At 44.0% G+C, this 17,731-nt stretch overlaps 2 protein-coding genes across 2 annotated transcripts; one reads left to right on the top strand and one right to left on the bottom strand.

The window, feature by feature from the left end:
* Window positions 1–1,101: 1,101 nt before the first annotated feature.
* On the bottom strand, window positions 1,102–4,665 carry shisa3 (shisa family member 3). The gene is made up of 2 exons (XM_041944557.1): window positions 4,035–4,665; window positions 1,102–2,315 (listed from the first exon to the last, which is right to left on the bottom strand). The coding sequence occupies exons 1-2, from the start codon at window positions 4,303–4,305 to the stop codon at window positions 1,741–1,743; spliced, it is 846 nt and encodes a 281-aa protein (XP_041800491.1). The 5' UTR covers window positions 4,306–4,665; the 3' UTR covers window positions 1,102–1,740.
* A 2,016-nt stretch (window positions 4,666–6,681) lies between these two features.
* Window positions 6,682–14,847, top strand: LOC121611942 (BEN domain-containing protein 4). Its single transcript, XM_041944677.1, has 6 exons — window positions 6,682–7,168; window positions 10,209–10,796; window positions 13,461–13,552; window positions 13,695–13,721; window positions 14,018–14,258; window positions 14,615–14,847. The coding sequence occupies exons 1-6, from the start codon at window positions 6,682–6,684 to the stop codon at window positions 14,845–14,847; spliced, it is 1,668 nt and encodes a 555-aa protein (XP_041800611.1).
* The last annotated feature ends 2,884 nt before the right edge of the window (window positions 14,848–17,731 follow it).

The raw sequence follows: 17,731 nt of genomic DNA, 5'->3' as shown, positions 1-17,731 counted from the left end.
GTTACATTTTTGCTGAAGGGAAATGTAATGTGACCGTACCTTGAAGCTGGATTACATCCAGGCATCTTTTCCTGTAAATCCTCTGATCATAGACAGGCGGTTTGAATCCAGGGCAGGGATGGCGGACTCCGCCACTAGGACTGAAAACTATAGAGAAAATTATGGAATGGAAAAACTGCCAACCATAAATGGTATCAAAAGCCTGGTTTGATTCATGGAAATGTCAAAGATTACAACTTAATTGAACCACAGCGATTTAAGTATATGACAGATTTTGTTATGAGAGTTGTCAGAAGTTTGGGACCCAGAAAAAGTTTAAATTTCGAGTAAAAGCCTTCAGTGCCCGGACTAATAATCAGGATTCCTGCCTTCATGGATAACTTGGAAAAAGAAGCTGGAAACTTTTTGAGGCCTGGCAAAGACATTAAAGATTTTACGTATCCCAAAGATTTAGGAAATGTCATGAAACCTTGTTCACAACTTGCATTTTCTCTTTATAAGCAGAGCGTGGAATGTGAGAGCTGAAGTCTGAACTGACAGCTGCAAACATAAACAAGACCTGAAAAAGTTAACACTAAAATCCGTCAAATTTCTCATGATGGAAGTTGTGTTTTGTGATATCAAAGTCCAGTGATAACAGACTTCGGGGAGCCCTGAATGCAGCAGGTTTGCAGGTTTCATGAGACGCTGATTGCCAAGTCTATTTCACAGACAGATAAGCGGAGAACAGAAAGGTCTTTGTTGAGATTTTTCCATACCTGTTGCTGCAACCTAAACCTCTATTTCTGGGGCGAGTTGTTTTTAACACTGTGGCCATGCCATGCTCATTGAACACTGACAATGACTGATCTCAGCGCTGCATTCCTGCTGTGAAGTCTGGCGCAAGAATGAGCGACAGGTAGGGAGCTGCTGTGCCGGACCCGGCCGCTCCGGTTTCCTTTTTGTTTGAGCGATGATGAGGCTTCTTTCAGAGCGCTCGCTTTTTCTTTTCTTTCTTCTTTTTTGTTCATATGTCAAAAAATGTCATTTAACAGATTTTTCTTTACATGTATCAGTGCACAGAAGGTACTGAGGGACAACTTTTTATTTGCTGTAAATTAGGGAATCAACATGACAACCCTGCTGCGGCTATAATGCCTGTACAACATCTTATAAAAGTCCACATTTCTTCCAAAATTAAACGACCTTTGTGTATCAGGTCATCCCTTCCTTCAGAGGTCCTTGCGATTGTCAAAAAACACGAAATTTCCCTGGTTTCCAACATCTATTTCTAACAAAGTAACAATGCTCAGAGTCTGAGTTTGACAGTGTCGCTGCCTACAGTATTTCTGTTTTTAAAAGAAGGTGTTTGATACGCTGCTAAGGTTTTAGTCTGTATGGTGAGCTGTCCCCTTTAAAAACAGCATGTATAAAAAATAAAAATGAAGGCCAGTGAGGTCTGTTTACAATAAAAGATAAAAGTGCACGAGATTCCAAACTGTTAGTGCCTCTAACAGCTCTGTGGATGTGTCCTGATGTGCGATGCAGAGGGGGAAGCGCCTCAGGCCACGTCGCTCCACCACAGCAGCTTTGTTGTACTTTATCCCTCGTCCTCCTGTTGCTCTCTCTGTGTCCATTGAGCTGGCCCGGGCCCTCCACCCAAACACCGCCAGCTGTGTTGCAGTGTGTTTGTCCTCGCCGGCTCACATCCCACCATCTGAAAATATTGTAATCCCTCTATTTCCGCCGCTGGGAGCCCTGTCAGCTCTGTCCGAAGTCGGCGAAGCTCTTGGCCGCTGTGAAGGCGTCGGGCTGCAGGGGGAAGAAGTACTGCTGCGGCAGGAGGAACCCGGTGCTCTGAGAGGGCATGGAGGGCTGGTGGAGCTGGAGCTGGGTGTGGGTGGTGGGGTGTTGGATGCCTCCTGACATGGCCGCCGGTGGGGATGTGTAAGGAGGAGGCGGAGGTGGAGGCAGAGTCTGAGGGGTCTGCGTGGGGGTGGAGGCTGACGAGGAGACGGTGGCAGACACCAGGCAGCCGTGCTGCTGCCCCTGACCCCCGAGGGAGAACCTCCGCATGGAGCTGCCGCCTCCGGCCGAGCTGGAGCTGGTGGTGGCGGTGCTGGACTGTCGCGATGGGGCGCGGAGGCTCGGGGGAGCGGTGGTGAGGATCATGGGGATGGTTTCGCCCTGGCAGCTACGCAGGGAGAAGCGAATGGGCTGCTGGGTCGGCTGCTTGGGCCGCAGGCAGGTGCAGCAGTAGACGGCCACCAGGGAGCCGACCACGACGAAGGCGACGAAGATGCTTCCCACCATGAGGAAGGGCACGTAGACGGGCTCTGAGGGCAGAGGAAACACAGGCAGGTTAGGATAATAATGAGGAAGCAGAAAGCTGCATTTTAAGTGTTTGCTAATCAACAATATTTGTCGACAATAACAACTTCTATGAGGACATATTTTACATTATTACAACTGTGTTTACTGTGTTGTCATTCATGATCTGTTCATACATCAGCTCCACTTATGGGTGCACACAGGAGGCGTTTTAGTTACTGACAAATACTTAAACTCTTAACTACATTACAGGATGTTTACATAGGGCTTATAAATCCAAAATACAGGGGGTTAAGTAAAGTGTTACCTCGTTGCTCACTAAAAACTAAAGCCTGCACTGATGTTTTTAGTGGCTAAAATCCTGATACTGAACATTTAATCAGGTCATTTCTTTTAAATGCTCCATCGTATTATTAACAAACCCTAACAGGCACATTCCTGCTGGAAAACACAAACAGCTCAGGTTACCCTCTACTAAGCCCGTTTGCACTTTGGGAGGAAATCAGCTAATGTTTATTTATTTTGAGAGGGGGAAAATTAGGAAATTGCCAGCACACAGTGCGTTCAGTTAAAGCTCAGCAGCTTATCAGTTCGGGAAATTTAAAGAAAACCGATGAAACCTTGAGGGTTAAAGCGTCCAATTACTAAAGATTTCACAACTAACAGAGGGTTAATGTAACACACTGAGTCTGTTCAGTGTTTAAAGAAGCCAAAGAAAATGAGTTGCTGTCTCATAATGTTGTGATTACTTTGGTTGGCAAATTAGGGAGCTGTCAGACTGAATGACTTTTATATTTGGCAGCACAATAAGCCTGCTTGTGTGGGTAAGCTGTGAGAAAACATTCCTGCATTGTGATCCAGCGAGTTTTGTCCTGATTTCTGCTTAAAGATCCGTAAAGAATTAGCTTTAAGAGCATTTGTTGAGTGACTGGTATCAAAAACTCCTCGGTTTTCCTTTTCGCGCCGATGGAAATCTGCAGTGAGGTCAAATGAAGCCACAGGAACGGAGACAAAAGCAGGTGTTGGAAACTGGACACTCTGGTTGATTAATGCCGGATATACATGAAAACCTTAAAAAAAAAACTAATTCAACTGACACTAAGTGCATAGAAAAAGGTGGCATGAGACAGTCTTGTAAAACAGACCATACACGTGTAAGAAAAGTGTCATTTTCAACACATCAGTAGTTTTTTCCTGCATCTTTTTAACAAGTTAACACACATTTTTATTTTATCTTCAACATGCTGTGTTGAATAGTCCCTCAAACGCCTCTGAAGACACATGTGTTTCTGTCCGCTGTGAGCAGACACAACAAATCTTTAGCATATTCGTTTCTCATAATTTCATATGACAGTAGGCGGTCTGGTGGTTGGAAACTGAAGTGTCCTTGAGCCAAGCACTGAAACCTGCTCTGTCCTGTCTGCACTGATGTTGCCCAGCTGACCTCTGACCTCTGTAGAACTTTCCTACAGCTCAATCAGACTAAAAAGCCACAGATTAGACTAAACATTTGTTTTTTACTGTGTTTTTCTCATTTAATTTTGAATTGCATCGAGGTTAAATTGAATTGATTTAACAATTAAATCATGTATTTGCGGTGTTTTTATCCAACCTTATTCAACTCTGAACCAATCTGCACTTTTATGTGAGGTTTTGCTGAGAAGCTGGGGAAGACCTGAACTTTAAAATGAACCAAACACGAGTTTAAAAGCGACTAAACTTACGCGCTGCGAACTCGGTGTCGTCCACCTCCCTGTCGTTGGTGCAGCTGCCCTGGTCCAGCCGCGCGTCCGCGGCCGCGCAGCAGTACCGCAGCGAGCAGGAGCCGCAGCACACGGTGGCGTCCATGGTGTCAAAGTCCTCCGGACACTGGAAGCCCTCATGATAATTCCCATTAGCGTCCAGCCAGCCGTGGCAGTACTCCCCCTGTGCGTCCGATATCCGCAGATTCCAGGTCAGATATCCCAGCAGCAGGCAGTTCAGCAGGCGCACCATCCCGGCAAGCCGCTGCGGTTCACGGTTCCCTGCGTCCTGTGGGCTTCAGCTCCCGGACACCGAGCGTGCCAGTCCGGGTTAGCGACTCTCCAGTGACATTTATTTAGTGACAGATAAACTCAGTGAATGGATCCAGAGATGAGAAGTTATGTCACCGTCATCTTTCCACCTCGCACAGCGTTTTGAGCCACAAGTTTGCCAATTTGCAAAGTGAGAAAATCATTAATTGAATATTCTCTTTTAAGTCACTTTTAAAATGTCAACTTCTCATAGAACTTCTCTTCTCAAGAGTCCGGCAGGATGTCCGGGGTTCTGTCGGTTCTTCCTTTTCATCGACTCACTCCCGGGGTCGTTTGTTGATGTCGGTGCAGACGTTGTGCGCCCACCTCGCTGGAGACTGGCTGCTTTTGTGGCTCGGGCTCAGAACGCGCGCACGTAAACCCCATTAACTGTACGTGCGCGTTCATGGGCTCGGGTGGTCGCTGTGCGCAATGATGCCAATTATTCAAATCCCAGATTGAGCTCAAATAAAATGCATACATTGTTGTAATTAACCAGCTACGGCTGTGCGGCCGCGGTGAAGATGTCAGTGCAGCATATGTGGACCACTGAATCAATAATATAGAATGATATTAATAACATTATAGACAGAGCTCTTTGTAAAAACATGAAGCACAACAGGCTACAGTCATAAAACGTGTCATAAAACAAAACAGCATGCTTAATGACATTTAAAGTGAAGCCAAGACAGTATGTTTCGGAATAAGAAAAAAAATAAACTTACTGTAACACATGAAAACTTGAATTCATGACTAATATAACACACTCCTTTGCTGCTACAGGTGAACTTGGTCTGGCATGACCGATAGCTAATGTTAGCTAAAATTAGCAAAGTTCAGATACCAGATATAACTGTGAAACTGTCTTTACTCTCGGTTTACTGACACTTCTCTACTTCTGCTCTTCTACAGTCACATTATGTTTTAACATTTACCTTTAGCATTTACCTCTTTTATTTATTTTTCTTTTTTTAACGTATTTGTGGGGTGTCTTTTGGGGAGGTACTAGCCAACAATAAAAATTAGCTAGCCTTCTAAGCTAACTTTAGCTTTATTTAGCCTGTTGACAAATAAGCAAATAAAGCCAAATTAAACAAAATAATTATCTTGTAATTCTAAATTTGAGTTGACAATAAGGTCACTGTTCAGCATATGTTACAAAGACTCGTTTTAAAGCATGCAAACAGATTTATTCTCTGGCTAATTGAAGGAGAGGATGTAAGCTAAAAAGTACCCTAACAAGCTAATTTGGTGTCTCTTTTTCTATTTGCCTGTAATATCTTTATTCAGACAACTCATATAGCCTTTCTACCGGCCTAGCCTTTCATTATTAGCCCAGTCAGCCATGTTCAGTCTGGTGTTTAGAAACAATATTGACTAAGCACTTGCTGGTGTTTGATATTACACAGAGGAAAAAGTCCAGGCCTGACTGGCCTGTTGAAAAGAAGAGAGGGAGAAAAAGCGTTTATGCTAATCAGCAGCAGGTCTTTTCCATTCCTCCATCTCTTCACCCTCCACTTTGTAACCCATTGATGTGGCGCCCCCGTGTGGCGTTGCAAACTTTTAGCCCTGCAGGCAACAAGACAGCTGCGTTGCAGCCTATAACCTAAGGACGTCTATCTTAAATGCAAACTAAAAAACATACAAATTTTACTTTAATTATACACAATTGGCCTTTTAACCACTTTAAAAAGTATATGTCTAAATATGGGTCAGAAGACCAAAAGCCTCTGTCTGTTGAATACAGGACCAAAAGGTAGCAGTTTATTCTGTTTTCTTTATTCAGTAGGTTTAATATTTTTTCAGACTATTATAAAAAGAAAAAATAAATACTATCAAATTATTTTATTGGGTTATTTGCTCTTGTAAAGCTCCCACTGTGTGCCTGGGTGTGGGCAGCCTTTTCTTTCATTTGCGCTCATGTTGCTCTATTGATGCTCAGAGCTCAGCAGCAAAATGGCCTCTGCCTTTCCATTTGTCGGATTTCGTTGTGCGTTTTTTTTTCATTTTTCAGATTGTGCAGCTGCTACAGCGCCCCGTTGTTCTCTGTGTGGATGGTGGCTACAAAGGAGGCAGGCAGCGGCGCACAAGTCCCGCCTGTATTTCCCTCCGGACGAGTCTCAGTGTCGGTGCTCCCGACTGGGGATTGGAGCGGCGGCTTGTCAGTAAATTAGCCCACCCTTCACACAGTGTGCATGAGGGAAACCGAGCCAGACAGTGACGGATCTGATCCCCCCCAGTCGTCAGCTGCCTGTCACACCAGCAAGCCACAATACCGACCCCGGAGCCATCCGCCGCGCCGTGACACCTGGCAGGGATGGAGGGAGAGATGCAGCCCGCAGATGAAGGGCCCTGCGCCCCGAAGATGTGCCGACAACAACGGGGTCCGTACAGCACCCTGAAAACCTTCCAGAGCAAGCGCTCGGCGGGCAAGTCGCGCTTTGACAGGTCCGCTGTGGTCGAGGTGCCCCTCTTTAGCGACGGGCATCACTTCACTTTTCATCCCGAGCAGCCTCACCATTTCCAGCCGCACCATCATCACCACCACCAGCGTCTGCAGCAGCTCCACCAAACCGGCGTCGCTATCAGCAGCAGCCAGCAGCATCACACGACGCCTCAGCAGCAGCAGCAGCAGCATCGTTTCCCATGTGAGAACAGGCCCAGCAGCAGGGTCCCGACATCCACCTCAGCGCCGGCGGGCAGCGTGGCGGCGGCAGCATCTCCTGGTACCCAGCAGCGGCGCGCCGGCAGCGGCAGAGCGGAGCCCAGATTCTCCCCGGACTGCACCTACGGTATCAGCTCAGGTGGGTTTCAAACTTGTTCAGAGTGAGTGATGAGAGTGACTCCTGCTCTGCTAGTTGTATTTATCTGGACTTTTCTGATCTGCTAGTCCTCAGACTGTCTGGAATCTGGTGTGTGTTATAGATCTTGCTGCCCACATGCATGTAGATAAAAGCCTCTACAGAGTCAATAAACTTGAATGAAAGACAACACAATATGTCATTAAAAGCAAGGATCTCTTTTGTTTGCTCCACATCACCTGAGCTTCATGTTTTTGTTCCCATTTCTTCCTCTTTTTCTTCCTGTCAGCAGTGATTGATTTGGTGCTGTAATGAGAGCAGTCATGATTGAATCTCCACTGTGCATGTGCTAAAAATTACATTGGGTAATTTTCTGTCCTTGTGTATGTGTGTGTGCACACGTTTACTTGTGTGTTTTCACGTATATGTGCAAGATACACGGACCCTCTCAATCTCCAGCTGAAACACATTGTTCCGTGCTCATTTTTCTCCTCAGCTGCTGTTCATTAGAGGGCTGTGCAGGCTCATGAAGAAATGTGTTCCCCATGTGGAGGGCGGGTCCATGGGAGCCAGCATTAAGATGAAAGCAATGAACCTAATCCTGGCAGTTATGAAATTAAACATTAGACATCTCATCCTCTAATCAGATATTAATCTCTTTATCACCGCTGGCAGAAGAGGCTCAATTTGCTGCTGGTTATTGTTGCTTTTCAGACATCAAGTGTTCAGCCTGAGCTCAGGTTGCACTGTGGCCCTATATTACCTCACCTTCATGAGAATTCACAAATGTGAGCATGAAGTATTACAGGTTTGATCTAAAAAAAAAAAAGTATCAGCCCACTTCAATTTGTGAAAGCCAGCCTGATTCCTCGTATGTATAAAGGTTTCAGAGATGATGACCCATTGTTTGCATCCACTCTGGCATGCACGCGGTCCTGATTTCACTTATGAAATAATCACACAAATTTATATTTTCCCCGGTCCAGTGAATCTTCCCATATTACACAAGATGTATCATCCAATCCCAGCAAAATGTGCCATGCATTCTAGCTGATAATGACACATCAAAGTGCTTTTATCTGCACGATGGGAGCAACTTAATGTCCCTCTCATGGCTGGAAAAAAGAAAGAAAAAAAAAAAAAACCTTGATGCCCTTCTGAGGAGAAGCACTGGAGACCCCGAGACTCAGCAATCAGTTCAGCACACAATAACACAAATTGCATTGAGAAGCCTTTCCCAAAGAGTTGTGATTAAAATAAATGGGGCTCATAAATTTGCCTCTGCCGAGCGTGTTGTTTTTAATGAAATTTTATGGGGCTCTCAGCTCACAGTGCCACAGAGAAGAGAGGAGGGTGGTGGTGGTGGTGGTGGTGGTGGTGGGGGAGTGCAGGGCGAAGGCGAATGATATCAGATACATCTCGACGGGTAAACAGAGACAGCACGCATATTAATAAATGCGACACATCTGCGCCAGGCTGATAGACACGTCTGAGCGAGTGGCAACGCGGCAGCGGCCGCCTAGAACTCATTTTGTCTGTGTACATTTGTGAGTGTGTGTGTGTGTGTGTGTGTGTGTGTGTGTGTGTGTGTGAGGCCAGTGGTAATCATTACATGGAGGTATGTGTGAGATCATCTCATTGAGACGTGTCCAGACTACCAGGGAAACTATACACTGAGGCTTGTTTCTGGACAATAGATCTGTGCTGATTTTCTTTGCTCGGCTGGGTTTCGGTCACAGATATACTGTGACTTCGGAGTTTATTGACATCTGAATAAATCAGCATAATCAAGCTGACATTTCTATGAACGGAGGAGCCGACTGTTACTGTAATGAAAAGCTTTGCCGCAATAATACAGGGTGGAAAGAGAGGATACCAGTGGAGGATGAAACACAGAATCACTCACTGTTGTCAAGACTTTTCTATAGGAAACTATTTTGTGTCAGCAAGTACAAGTGTTGTACTTCTTCGGTGCTTCACTTAAGTATTTACACTTTCTGCTACTTTCTGCTTCTACTTCAGTACAGCAGTGCACTCTTTACGCCGCTACAGTGAATTGACACCCGAACTTTCACATTTCAGTTTTACAGTAAAATATATGATTAAAGTTTCTAATACAGAATGCATTGAAATCATTGGTTCCCAACCTTTTTGCCTTGTGACCTCTTTACTGTAAAACAATGTCTAGTTGGGGCCCTCTGTCAAAGTTTGAAGTTTTAAGGCCTGTGAGGTCAAATCATCCAACATTTCACAATAAAAGCAAAGATTTGCAAACACTTTGAATACAGATATGTGTGGCTATGTGTTCCTGTTTTTTTTTACTTATCTCACGATCCCTCAGATTTATTTTCTGGCCGGATCCTGATCTCCCGGTTTGGACTAAACCAACTGAGTTATTAAAACCAGTTCCACCTCAACCAGTGAACAACAGCGCGAACATTAAAACATCAATATTAACAGCCTAATAATGTCATGTATGATAGTACATCAGTCACAGGGGCCATTTTTCTGCAGAGTGAGTACTTAAACTTGTGCTACTTTAAGTACATGTTGCTGATAATACTTCACTTCCACTGAAGCAGAACTTTTACTTGTAATTGTTATACTGATACTTTTCCTAAAGTAAAGAATCTGAGTACTTCCTCCACCACTTTGTCTTAGTGCAAAGAATAATACCTGTTAAAGCCAGATGACAGCCAACAAGGAAAAGGTCCATTTACTAGCTGTTCTGGAGCTTTTGACTTGGTCTCTTGGTCTTCACCAACAGATGGAGTCAGTCTGCTTCAGGTTTTGGTTCTTTCGGTCTCCTTTTTCCTTCTTTCTTTCTTGTAGCAACTCAGCAAACTCAATCTGACAGTGAGACCATGTGACATAAAAGCTGTAGAACAGCTAAGAAACAGATCTTGAAGTGAACTCTTGTTTCCAAGGTCAAAAACTGACCTTGAACCTCACATTTATCAGTCTCAGACCACAACAGACTCTAATCGTGATCCTGCAGCAGTGTTTAAGTTCATCGCCGCTGTCTCATTTTTCTCTGCTGCAGAGAATCGTCTCATCCTGGATGCCTTCGCCCAGCAGTGTAGCCGAGTCCTCAGCCTCCTCAACAACGGCCGTCTCCTGGAGCCCTCCTCCTCCTCCTCCTCTTTCACCTCTAACATCAAGCTAGAAGACGGGCCAGGGGAGGTACAGGGATTTCACTGCTCCTCACTGGGCAAGCCCAAACCTGAAGAGAGCTCTTCCAGTACAGACCCAGAGGAGGAGGCCCACCAAAGCCATTTGAGCCAACAACAGACCTCTGCCGTTCTCCGCATCTTCACAGACTCCCTACAGAACTATCTGCTCTCAGGGCCCCAGCAGCAGCAGCAGCAGCAGCAGCATCTGGCTGCGGGTCTGGAGGAGGAGCAGTGTCCATCGGCCGAGCCCGGTTCGGGGGGCTCTCCTCCAAGACACAGCCTCGGAGGCTGGGGCTCGCCGACTCCGTCAGAGTCGTACGGCCACCCGTCGTCCACCCTGCCCGAGGAGGAAGAGGAGGAGGAGAGCTGCTGCCCGCGCTGCCTGGAGTTGGAGCAGGAGGTGCTGTCTCTGCAGCAGGAGAACGAGGAGCTCCGCAACAAGCTGGAGAATATCCCAGGTGCAGTAATGAAAGCCGGGACCTCACAGGGGTTTGATTCTTTTCTCTGGGATCAAAGGTTTATATTTTAATTCTTACATGTGCTGATGCAGATTGGTGATACATTGAGGGAAAGTTGTTGTTCCTCCAGGAGCTACCGAAGCAGCTTCAGTGCTCCTTGTCATAGATTCTTTACGTCTCTGGAGGGCTAAGGGAAGGACTAAATCTGTGCTTCTAAAAGATACTCCCTCATTGATGTCAGGGGCAGACTTTTATGATTTTGGTGGCCAAAGGCAAACTCAGGCATGGGGTCTCCACTGTGACTTGTTTTAATCCGTTCTGTCATTGAAAGCATCTTTGAGGGCAGTGGTAGAGGAAGCGCTCTTTTATCTTTTATTTACAGAAAGTAAAACTATTAATAGCATGAATAACACTGTAAAAACTGAAATATAAAAAGTGGAGAAGTATCATCAAAATATACTTACATTTAAGGTGCAGCTCATTTAAATGCTTTATATACAACTGGATAATTTAATCTATAGGCTTGAGACTCAAGTTGCAGAAATAAGGGCTTGTAACTTGGACCAATGGCGCCCTCAGAAATTTTTCATGATTTCTTTGATTTTACAGTTAATATAAACATTAACTGTAAAATAGTCCAAGTTACAAGTTTTTATTTCTGCAACTTGAGTCCAAGTCTCAAGTCTATAGCCTGGATTACTCTTTGATGTCCATGGACTACCCTGCAGGGCTGAGGCCCCCCACTGACCCCCCCTTGACTTGGACTTGTCTGCCGTGAGACTTGAGTTGGAGTCCCATGAATATTGAAAACTGCAGTATTGTGCACAGTTGTGCATTTTGGAGCTCTGCCAAAGTGTCATGAATAATAAATAGCATAACCAGCGTGTGCTTAATGTTTCTACAACCTAAATTCAGATGAAAGAAATTTGTCTTTTATTATAAAATTATTGAGTCTATACAAACAAATGACGAGCTCCATCGTTTCCCCTCGTCTGCAGCAAATCGCCTGTTTTCCTCCCTGCAGCCGTGCAAATGATCCTGATGCATAAATCTTTTATTTATGTGCTCGTTCCTGCTTTTAGCTATCAAAAGTCTGTTTTATTCATTATTAGGAATAATCTTTTATCTTTCCACCCTGTTGGAGACAAGATGTTTGAGAGGCGGCTGCCTGCGTGAGGAATTTATGATAATCTAATAATTTTTTTTTGTATGAACGCTTCTACAGCGTAGTGATAACTGATTTTAACCGTTGACACAACCGTTTGAAATTACAGTAACATCCTGTTCCTGTCGCTCGTGTAACCATTCATGTAAATCTTTAAGTGCAGAGTCCTGGTTGAAACACAACCAGGACTCTGCACTTAAAGATTTACTCAACTTTACTTGTCCATCATGACACAAACATGTGTGTCCATCAGTGTAACACCAAGTTCAGAGTCTGACTTTCTATCCTTCAGTTAATGTTTAATCTTGTGTGTAAAATTAAAGTTTGGGTCGCTGCTTCAGTTGTGCACATTCAGCACGAACAGCGCTCTACATTACACTGTAAAAATTGACACTGCAATGTCAACTGAACAACAAAAACAAACCTAAAATGAAGTTCAGTCAACAAATGCTCGGTGATGCTGACAAGAGCTGCAAGCGAGGCTTAACTTCCTGTAATAGATTCAAGCGTGGTCCCTTGTGCCTCGTCGTTACAGCGGTTGGTGAAAAGTCACATTCAGGATCAGCACTGATCCTGCTTTGAACTTGACCAAGAGACATGTTCAGATCAAAACCAGGATCAGTGAAGTACAGAAACGCTACCATGATGAAACAGACAGAAACTCACCATGTGGCTTTTTGCTCAGCTGCAGCTTCATTTTGAGTGTTCGAACTAATTGACACATACACATGCTTTGATAAATAGCCTGTTTCCATAGGAATATCAGTATATTTTTTAGATTTTGCTCATTTTGCTCTTGTTCATACTAGCATTGATAGACCAGTAAAAATTGATATTTCAGTTTGGCTGACAAACCACCATTTCAATCCCCAGAGCCACAAGCTGCTAACATGGCTAAAAATGCTAAAAATGCCAAGAAAAATCCAAGTGGCCCCTTCATTTTCTGTAGATCAATTTATCGCAGAAGTATTTCAACTCTGCTCAACTCATTTATTCAAGCTCTTTCTTCAATTTGTCACCTGTCTGTAAAGCTCAGTCAAAATAGTTTAAGCTGGAAGTGTTTTCTCATCAAAAAGACCTATTATTCACACTATACCTACAGCATACGATGCATGAGCCACCAAACCTGCACATCCTCGAGTTTTTCATCATCAGTTTCAGAGAGCCACATGCTCTCGCTAAATGTAAATGCATCACAGTTTGGGGCAACAGTCTTAATAGCATCTATTTTTGATAACTTTCCTGCTCTCCCCAAAGCTTTCCGAGCTCCCCAGTGTCACCTTAACCTACTTTGCAGTGAAACTGCTCCTCTTATCTGCACATTAAACACACTGAGCAGTATCTCAGTCTAAAATGACTCGACATTAGGCTCAAAACGATCTTTTAACGAGGAAAGAAAATATTGTGTAATTGCACACCAGATGAGTGTCGTCGTCGCTTGCAGGGACTCTTTGCAATGTGTGTGTCTGACTGCTCACATTAGCTTGTGTTTCATACAGTTCCCTGTCAAAATGTCCTTGACTACTTCAAGACCGTTCTTGAGTTTCACAACCAGCTGATCCAGCCGATGCCGGAGGAGCAGCTCACCGAGGTGAGGACGCAGGCTGCAGTACTTTATTCAGTGCTATTTAAAGCTTGTAATAAGTAGCATATGTTAATAACTCCTCCATCCTGTTAATTGTACGATTAAGTGGTGTGAAAATATGCACTTAAAAAAAATTCTGTCTCTACAGGAGGAAGAACGGCAAACGGTGTTTGAGGTCTGTGTTTTTATTTCAGAAATTCTGCTATTTTGTAAGAACATAAAGGATTTTTGTGTGTGTTTGTGCAACCTTTGCCTGTAGAATGAAAAGAACACGTTGTTAAATCAATGAAAATGACACTAAATGGTGTTGTGCTCCCTGAAAGAACCGTCCATGACATTAGCTGAAACATGCTACATCTTGAAAGCTGACAGAGCAGTCAAATTTGGGATAAAGTAACCATGCGAGGCCACATTCATGGTGCAGTAAGGCTATGGAGACCCCTGAACTCTGTGTGCTCCTCCTCCCTGCAGGGCAGTAAGCAGCTCCTGGAGAACTACCCTCTCTTCATCACTAACAAGCAGTGGGACGAAGCCGTCAACTCCTCGAAGAAAGACGGCAGACGGCTGCTGCGCTACCTGATCCGCTACGTCTTCACCACGGACGAGCTCAAGTTCTCGTGCGGTTTGGGCAAAAGGAAGCGTTCGGTCCACTCAGGAGACCCGGGCCTGGAGAGACGACCGCTCAACCCCGTCAAAGTCAGCTGCCTCAGAGGTACACGGCCCGGGCGAGTCCGGTGATTTAGAGGAGTATTTGTGTTATGCTTCAGTCTGCTGAATTTAAATGTGAAACACTGGAAGAACACCTACAGCACGTAAGAGGTGTGGCCAGGTCTGATTTTTGGAACAGTAATATTTAAATGTCATTATCTTATTATTATATTCTGTCTCAGATCTGATACGTATCTGATTGTAGTGTGCAAAGTGAGCTGAGATTTTAAATCTACTTCTGCTTGTCAGTTTGGCGTCACCCTCAGAACCGTGTCTCTGCCGAACCCCGGCACAGACTTCTAATTTTTCCAGTAACTGAACATTTTTTCAATCTCTTTTGATTCAACATCTCCTTGCCAGAGTTTATCCGGATGCACTGTGCCTCAAACCCAGACTGGTGGATGCCCTCAGAAGAGCAGATCAACAAAGTGTTCAGCGACGCCGTCGGTCACGCTCGTCAGGGCCGAGCGGTCGGCACGTTCCTGGGCAGCAGCGGCAGCAGCACCAGCAGCCTCTACATGGACGCCTTTGATGGGCACCTGTCACAGGACGAACTGTATTTAAAAGGCTGCCAGAACGGCCAATCGGACTGAAGCTAAAGGACGAATTAAAAGACAGATGCCAGAAATGTAGCTGTACAACAACATATCCCAAAACACTGACCTTATCCTGTCACTTTACGCAGTGAAGAAAACATTCCAGAAGTTTATCAAACAGAATATAACTAGTCTCTCTGAAGCATTTCCTATTTTTAGTTTTGTAGCTTTTTGCCATTTTTATACTTAAAACTTTTATTTGGTCAAATTTAACTCCAAAGGGGTGTTTTAAACACAGAGTTTGAGTCTTCCATTTGCTGCTTTTTCTATGGTTTGCTGATTTAAGCAGTTCTGTCACTTTCAAAGGAATATTTCTGTTTGGTTTGTGTGTCCCAGTGAATTTTTTTCACAATTTACATGCATACCTTGAGGTCATCAAGTAGCTATTTGAGTAAACGTCGCCCAACTTGTTATATCCATCACAGAAAGTAGCGTTTAATATTTCGTCATCGGCGAAGCACCTTTACTTGCAGCCCTTCTACAGGAGTGCCTCTGAGAAAGTCGCGTTTTGTTACCTGTCGTCTTGCACTTTGCATCCCCGTTTTCTCCTCCGTTTGAATCGCTTCTGAAGTGTCGACCTTTATTTCTGAAAAAGAAGAAGTGCATTGAAAAAACGAAGTCTTTCCAGTGTGCTCAAATGCAACTTCCCTTGGGTTGAAAGAGGTTTTGGCCAGAGCTGGTCCTGTTTTGAGGTTCTTTCAGCAGACGACATGAAACACCTTTAAAATCAGGCACACAGAATAATACCTTTGCAGTACAGCTTAAAGTGAAGTCCTGATCCTCTGAAAGCCCTGCAGAATTGATTACATAAGGTTTGTTTGAAATACTGTAGGGATATAATGCTGATGTTTGTTCCATAAACATGATGGTGTTCTAATTATTAAAATGCAGGCTGTTTCTTTTTTTATGCTCATTTCTGCACTCTCTTTTATAAATCTAAATATTTGTCATTGATTATTTTATTCATCCCGACGCAAAAAGTCTTGTATGCAACTGCAAAGTAAATTTATTGTATTTTACATTCAGTTTTTCATCTGTGGGAAGACTTTTTGACTCAGGATGAAATCTGTCTTTTTGTTTAAGGCAGTCGCCATATAATATTGCCTTAAACTTGATCCAAGACCTCCACGGGGTGAAGTGTTGATGCTTTGTGTGTTGGCGGTCGTGTAACCACAGAAGATGTCCACTTCTAAACAATCGTCTCTTGACCCAAGTGGAAAAAATCGAGCACTTGTTGTCTCCGACGCTCTTATTTGCACTTTCGTGTGTCTCATTGTGGCTGAAGCCGTCCTACAGTGAGCAGTCTGAACAGAATTTAACCACTTTTATTCTCTGTGTTTATGTTCTTGTTACTTCACTCCATGAACTGTTTTCTACGTTTGAATGTACCAGATTTATTGGGTCTGCTGGCCTCGTCGACAGTGCTGTGTAAATGTGTAATATAAAGTACAGTATTGTGTGAGGTGTTCTCGAAATACCACGTCTCCCTCTTAAAAAGCCAAGTAGAAAAGTGCCACAGAAACCTTAAACAGTTGGATTCTGTCGTTGTGTTGCTGTTCTGAATGTGAGCGTTTATTTGTATTTACTCCTTTACCCTCAAAGTGGCTGTTATCAACACTGTGAAACATCAGTAGGATTTTTACAAATCGAAAAGCTTCTGTTGTTTTTTTTAATTTATAATAAAGAAAATAAGCACTGAAGCTGAAATCTTACATTGATGGTTCATGGTATCTATCTATCTATCTCTACTGCTACATGTCAAAAATTGAATGATTCCAGGCATTTTTTAATTTGTAAATTTGTTATTTATGTTACAGTTTTATTTTTGTGTCATTTAATAGCACATTGGATGACACAGCACATTTTTAAATAATGTTTTGTTGCACTTGAAGTTCAGGTTTAGAGCTATTTAATGTAAATATGGCATTAATATAGTGCCTATTTAAAATCTGATTGGACCGGTCAGGATTGGAGGATTGGAGGTGTGTGCGTGTGTGTGTGTGTGTGTGTGTGTGTGTGTTTACGATGCTGATCAATGATCAATAATCAGTTTTTTGGACATTCAGTTATATGTAAGCAGTGGTAATGAATTTCTGTCTCAGTGTCACTGAAACAGCAGATGTCTCAGAGGAGTGGGTGGTGGTTGATGAGTTCGTTTAAACAGAAACAGCAGTATGTGACTACAGCACCTCCACCTGGGAGTCCTCCTCCTCACGCGCTTGTGTAAATCAAGTTGATCTCTTTTGTCTCGAGTCCTCTCGCGCTGAGGTGTCCGTGATCTCCACCAGATGGCATTGTAGTTAGAAGAATGACGGTGAAACTGACGTAGCTCAGCGCTGGAGGCTCCTCCAGCAGCATCCATGAAGGACTGTGCTGTCTTTTTAAGTTCACGGTCCACGAAAACGAGGATAAAGCACCCAAATGTGTCCATAAATTTAAAAAAAAAAACGTAGAAATGATTCATCAACATTGAGGATCTATTGATGGTTAGAATAAAAACAATGAATTTGAATTGTTCCATTTTCATTTTTAGTCAGTTTCATAACGCACTTCATTTGTCCAGCAGTGTTTTATGGCTCTTTGTTTTCACTCTACATTTGGCTCGCATGCTCGTAGACACTGATCCAGAGGTTTTGGCTGAACAATCAGCTGCAGAATTGCTGCACTTTTCTCGGAGGGTTCCGCCCAGAAACTTCCCTGAGCGCACGTTCTGCTGTTTCATGTGCGGACACGTTGCTGGATGTGCGCCGTCTGTTCACATGTGCGCTCTGTGCCGCTCGACCCGTGAACTGCGCGCTGCGCGTCCGTCTGCGGAGCTCACAGAGCCCCGGCTGGGTGTTTCTCTTTAATTCTGCGGCATCTCGCTCCCTGTATGCGGGCC

Source organism: Chelmon rostratus, chromosome 9, assembly GCF_017976325.1.
Source record: "Chelmon rostratus isolate fCheRos1 chromosome 9, fCheRos1.pri, whole genome shotgun sequence".
Taxonomy (NCBI): domain Eukaryota; kingdom Metazoa; phylum Chordata; class Actinopteri; order Chaetodontiformes; family Chaetodontidae; genus Chelmon; species Chelmon rostratus.
The sequence above is the reverse complement of the archived record's forward strand: the minus strand, read 5'-3'. Positions and strand labels throughout refer to the sequence as shown.

What these genes read in the sequence shown, in the direction of transcription:
- shisa3 (XM_041944557.1), bottom strand. Translation starts at nt 4,305, where the DNA reads ATGGTGCGCCTGCTGAACTGCCTGCTGCTGGGATATCTGACCTGGAAT. An exon ending in CGACACCGAGTTCGCAGCGC is followed by an intron (nt 2,316 to 4,034) that starts GTAAGTTTAGTC and finishes CTCTGCCCTCAG; the next exon opens with AGCCCGTCTACGTGCCCTTC.
- LOC121611942 (XM_041944677.1), top strand. Translation starts at nt 6,682, where the DNA reads ATGGAGGGAGAGATGCAGCCCGCAGATGAAGGGCCCTGCGCCCCGAAG. An exon ending in CGGAGGAGCAGCTCACCGAG is followed by an intron (nt 13,553 to 13,694) that starts GTGAGGACGCAG and finishes CTGTCTCTACAG; the next exon opens with GAGGAAGAACGGCAAACGGT. An exon ending in AACGGCAAACGGTGTTTGAG is followed by an intron (nt 13,722 to 14,017) that starts GTCTGTGTTTTT and finishes TCCTCCCTGCAG; the next exon opens with GGCAGTAAGCAGCTCCTGGA.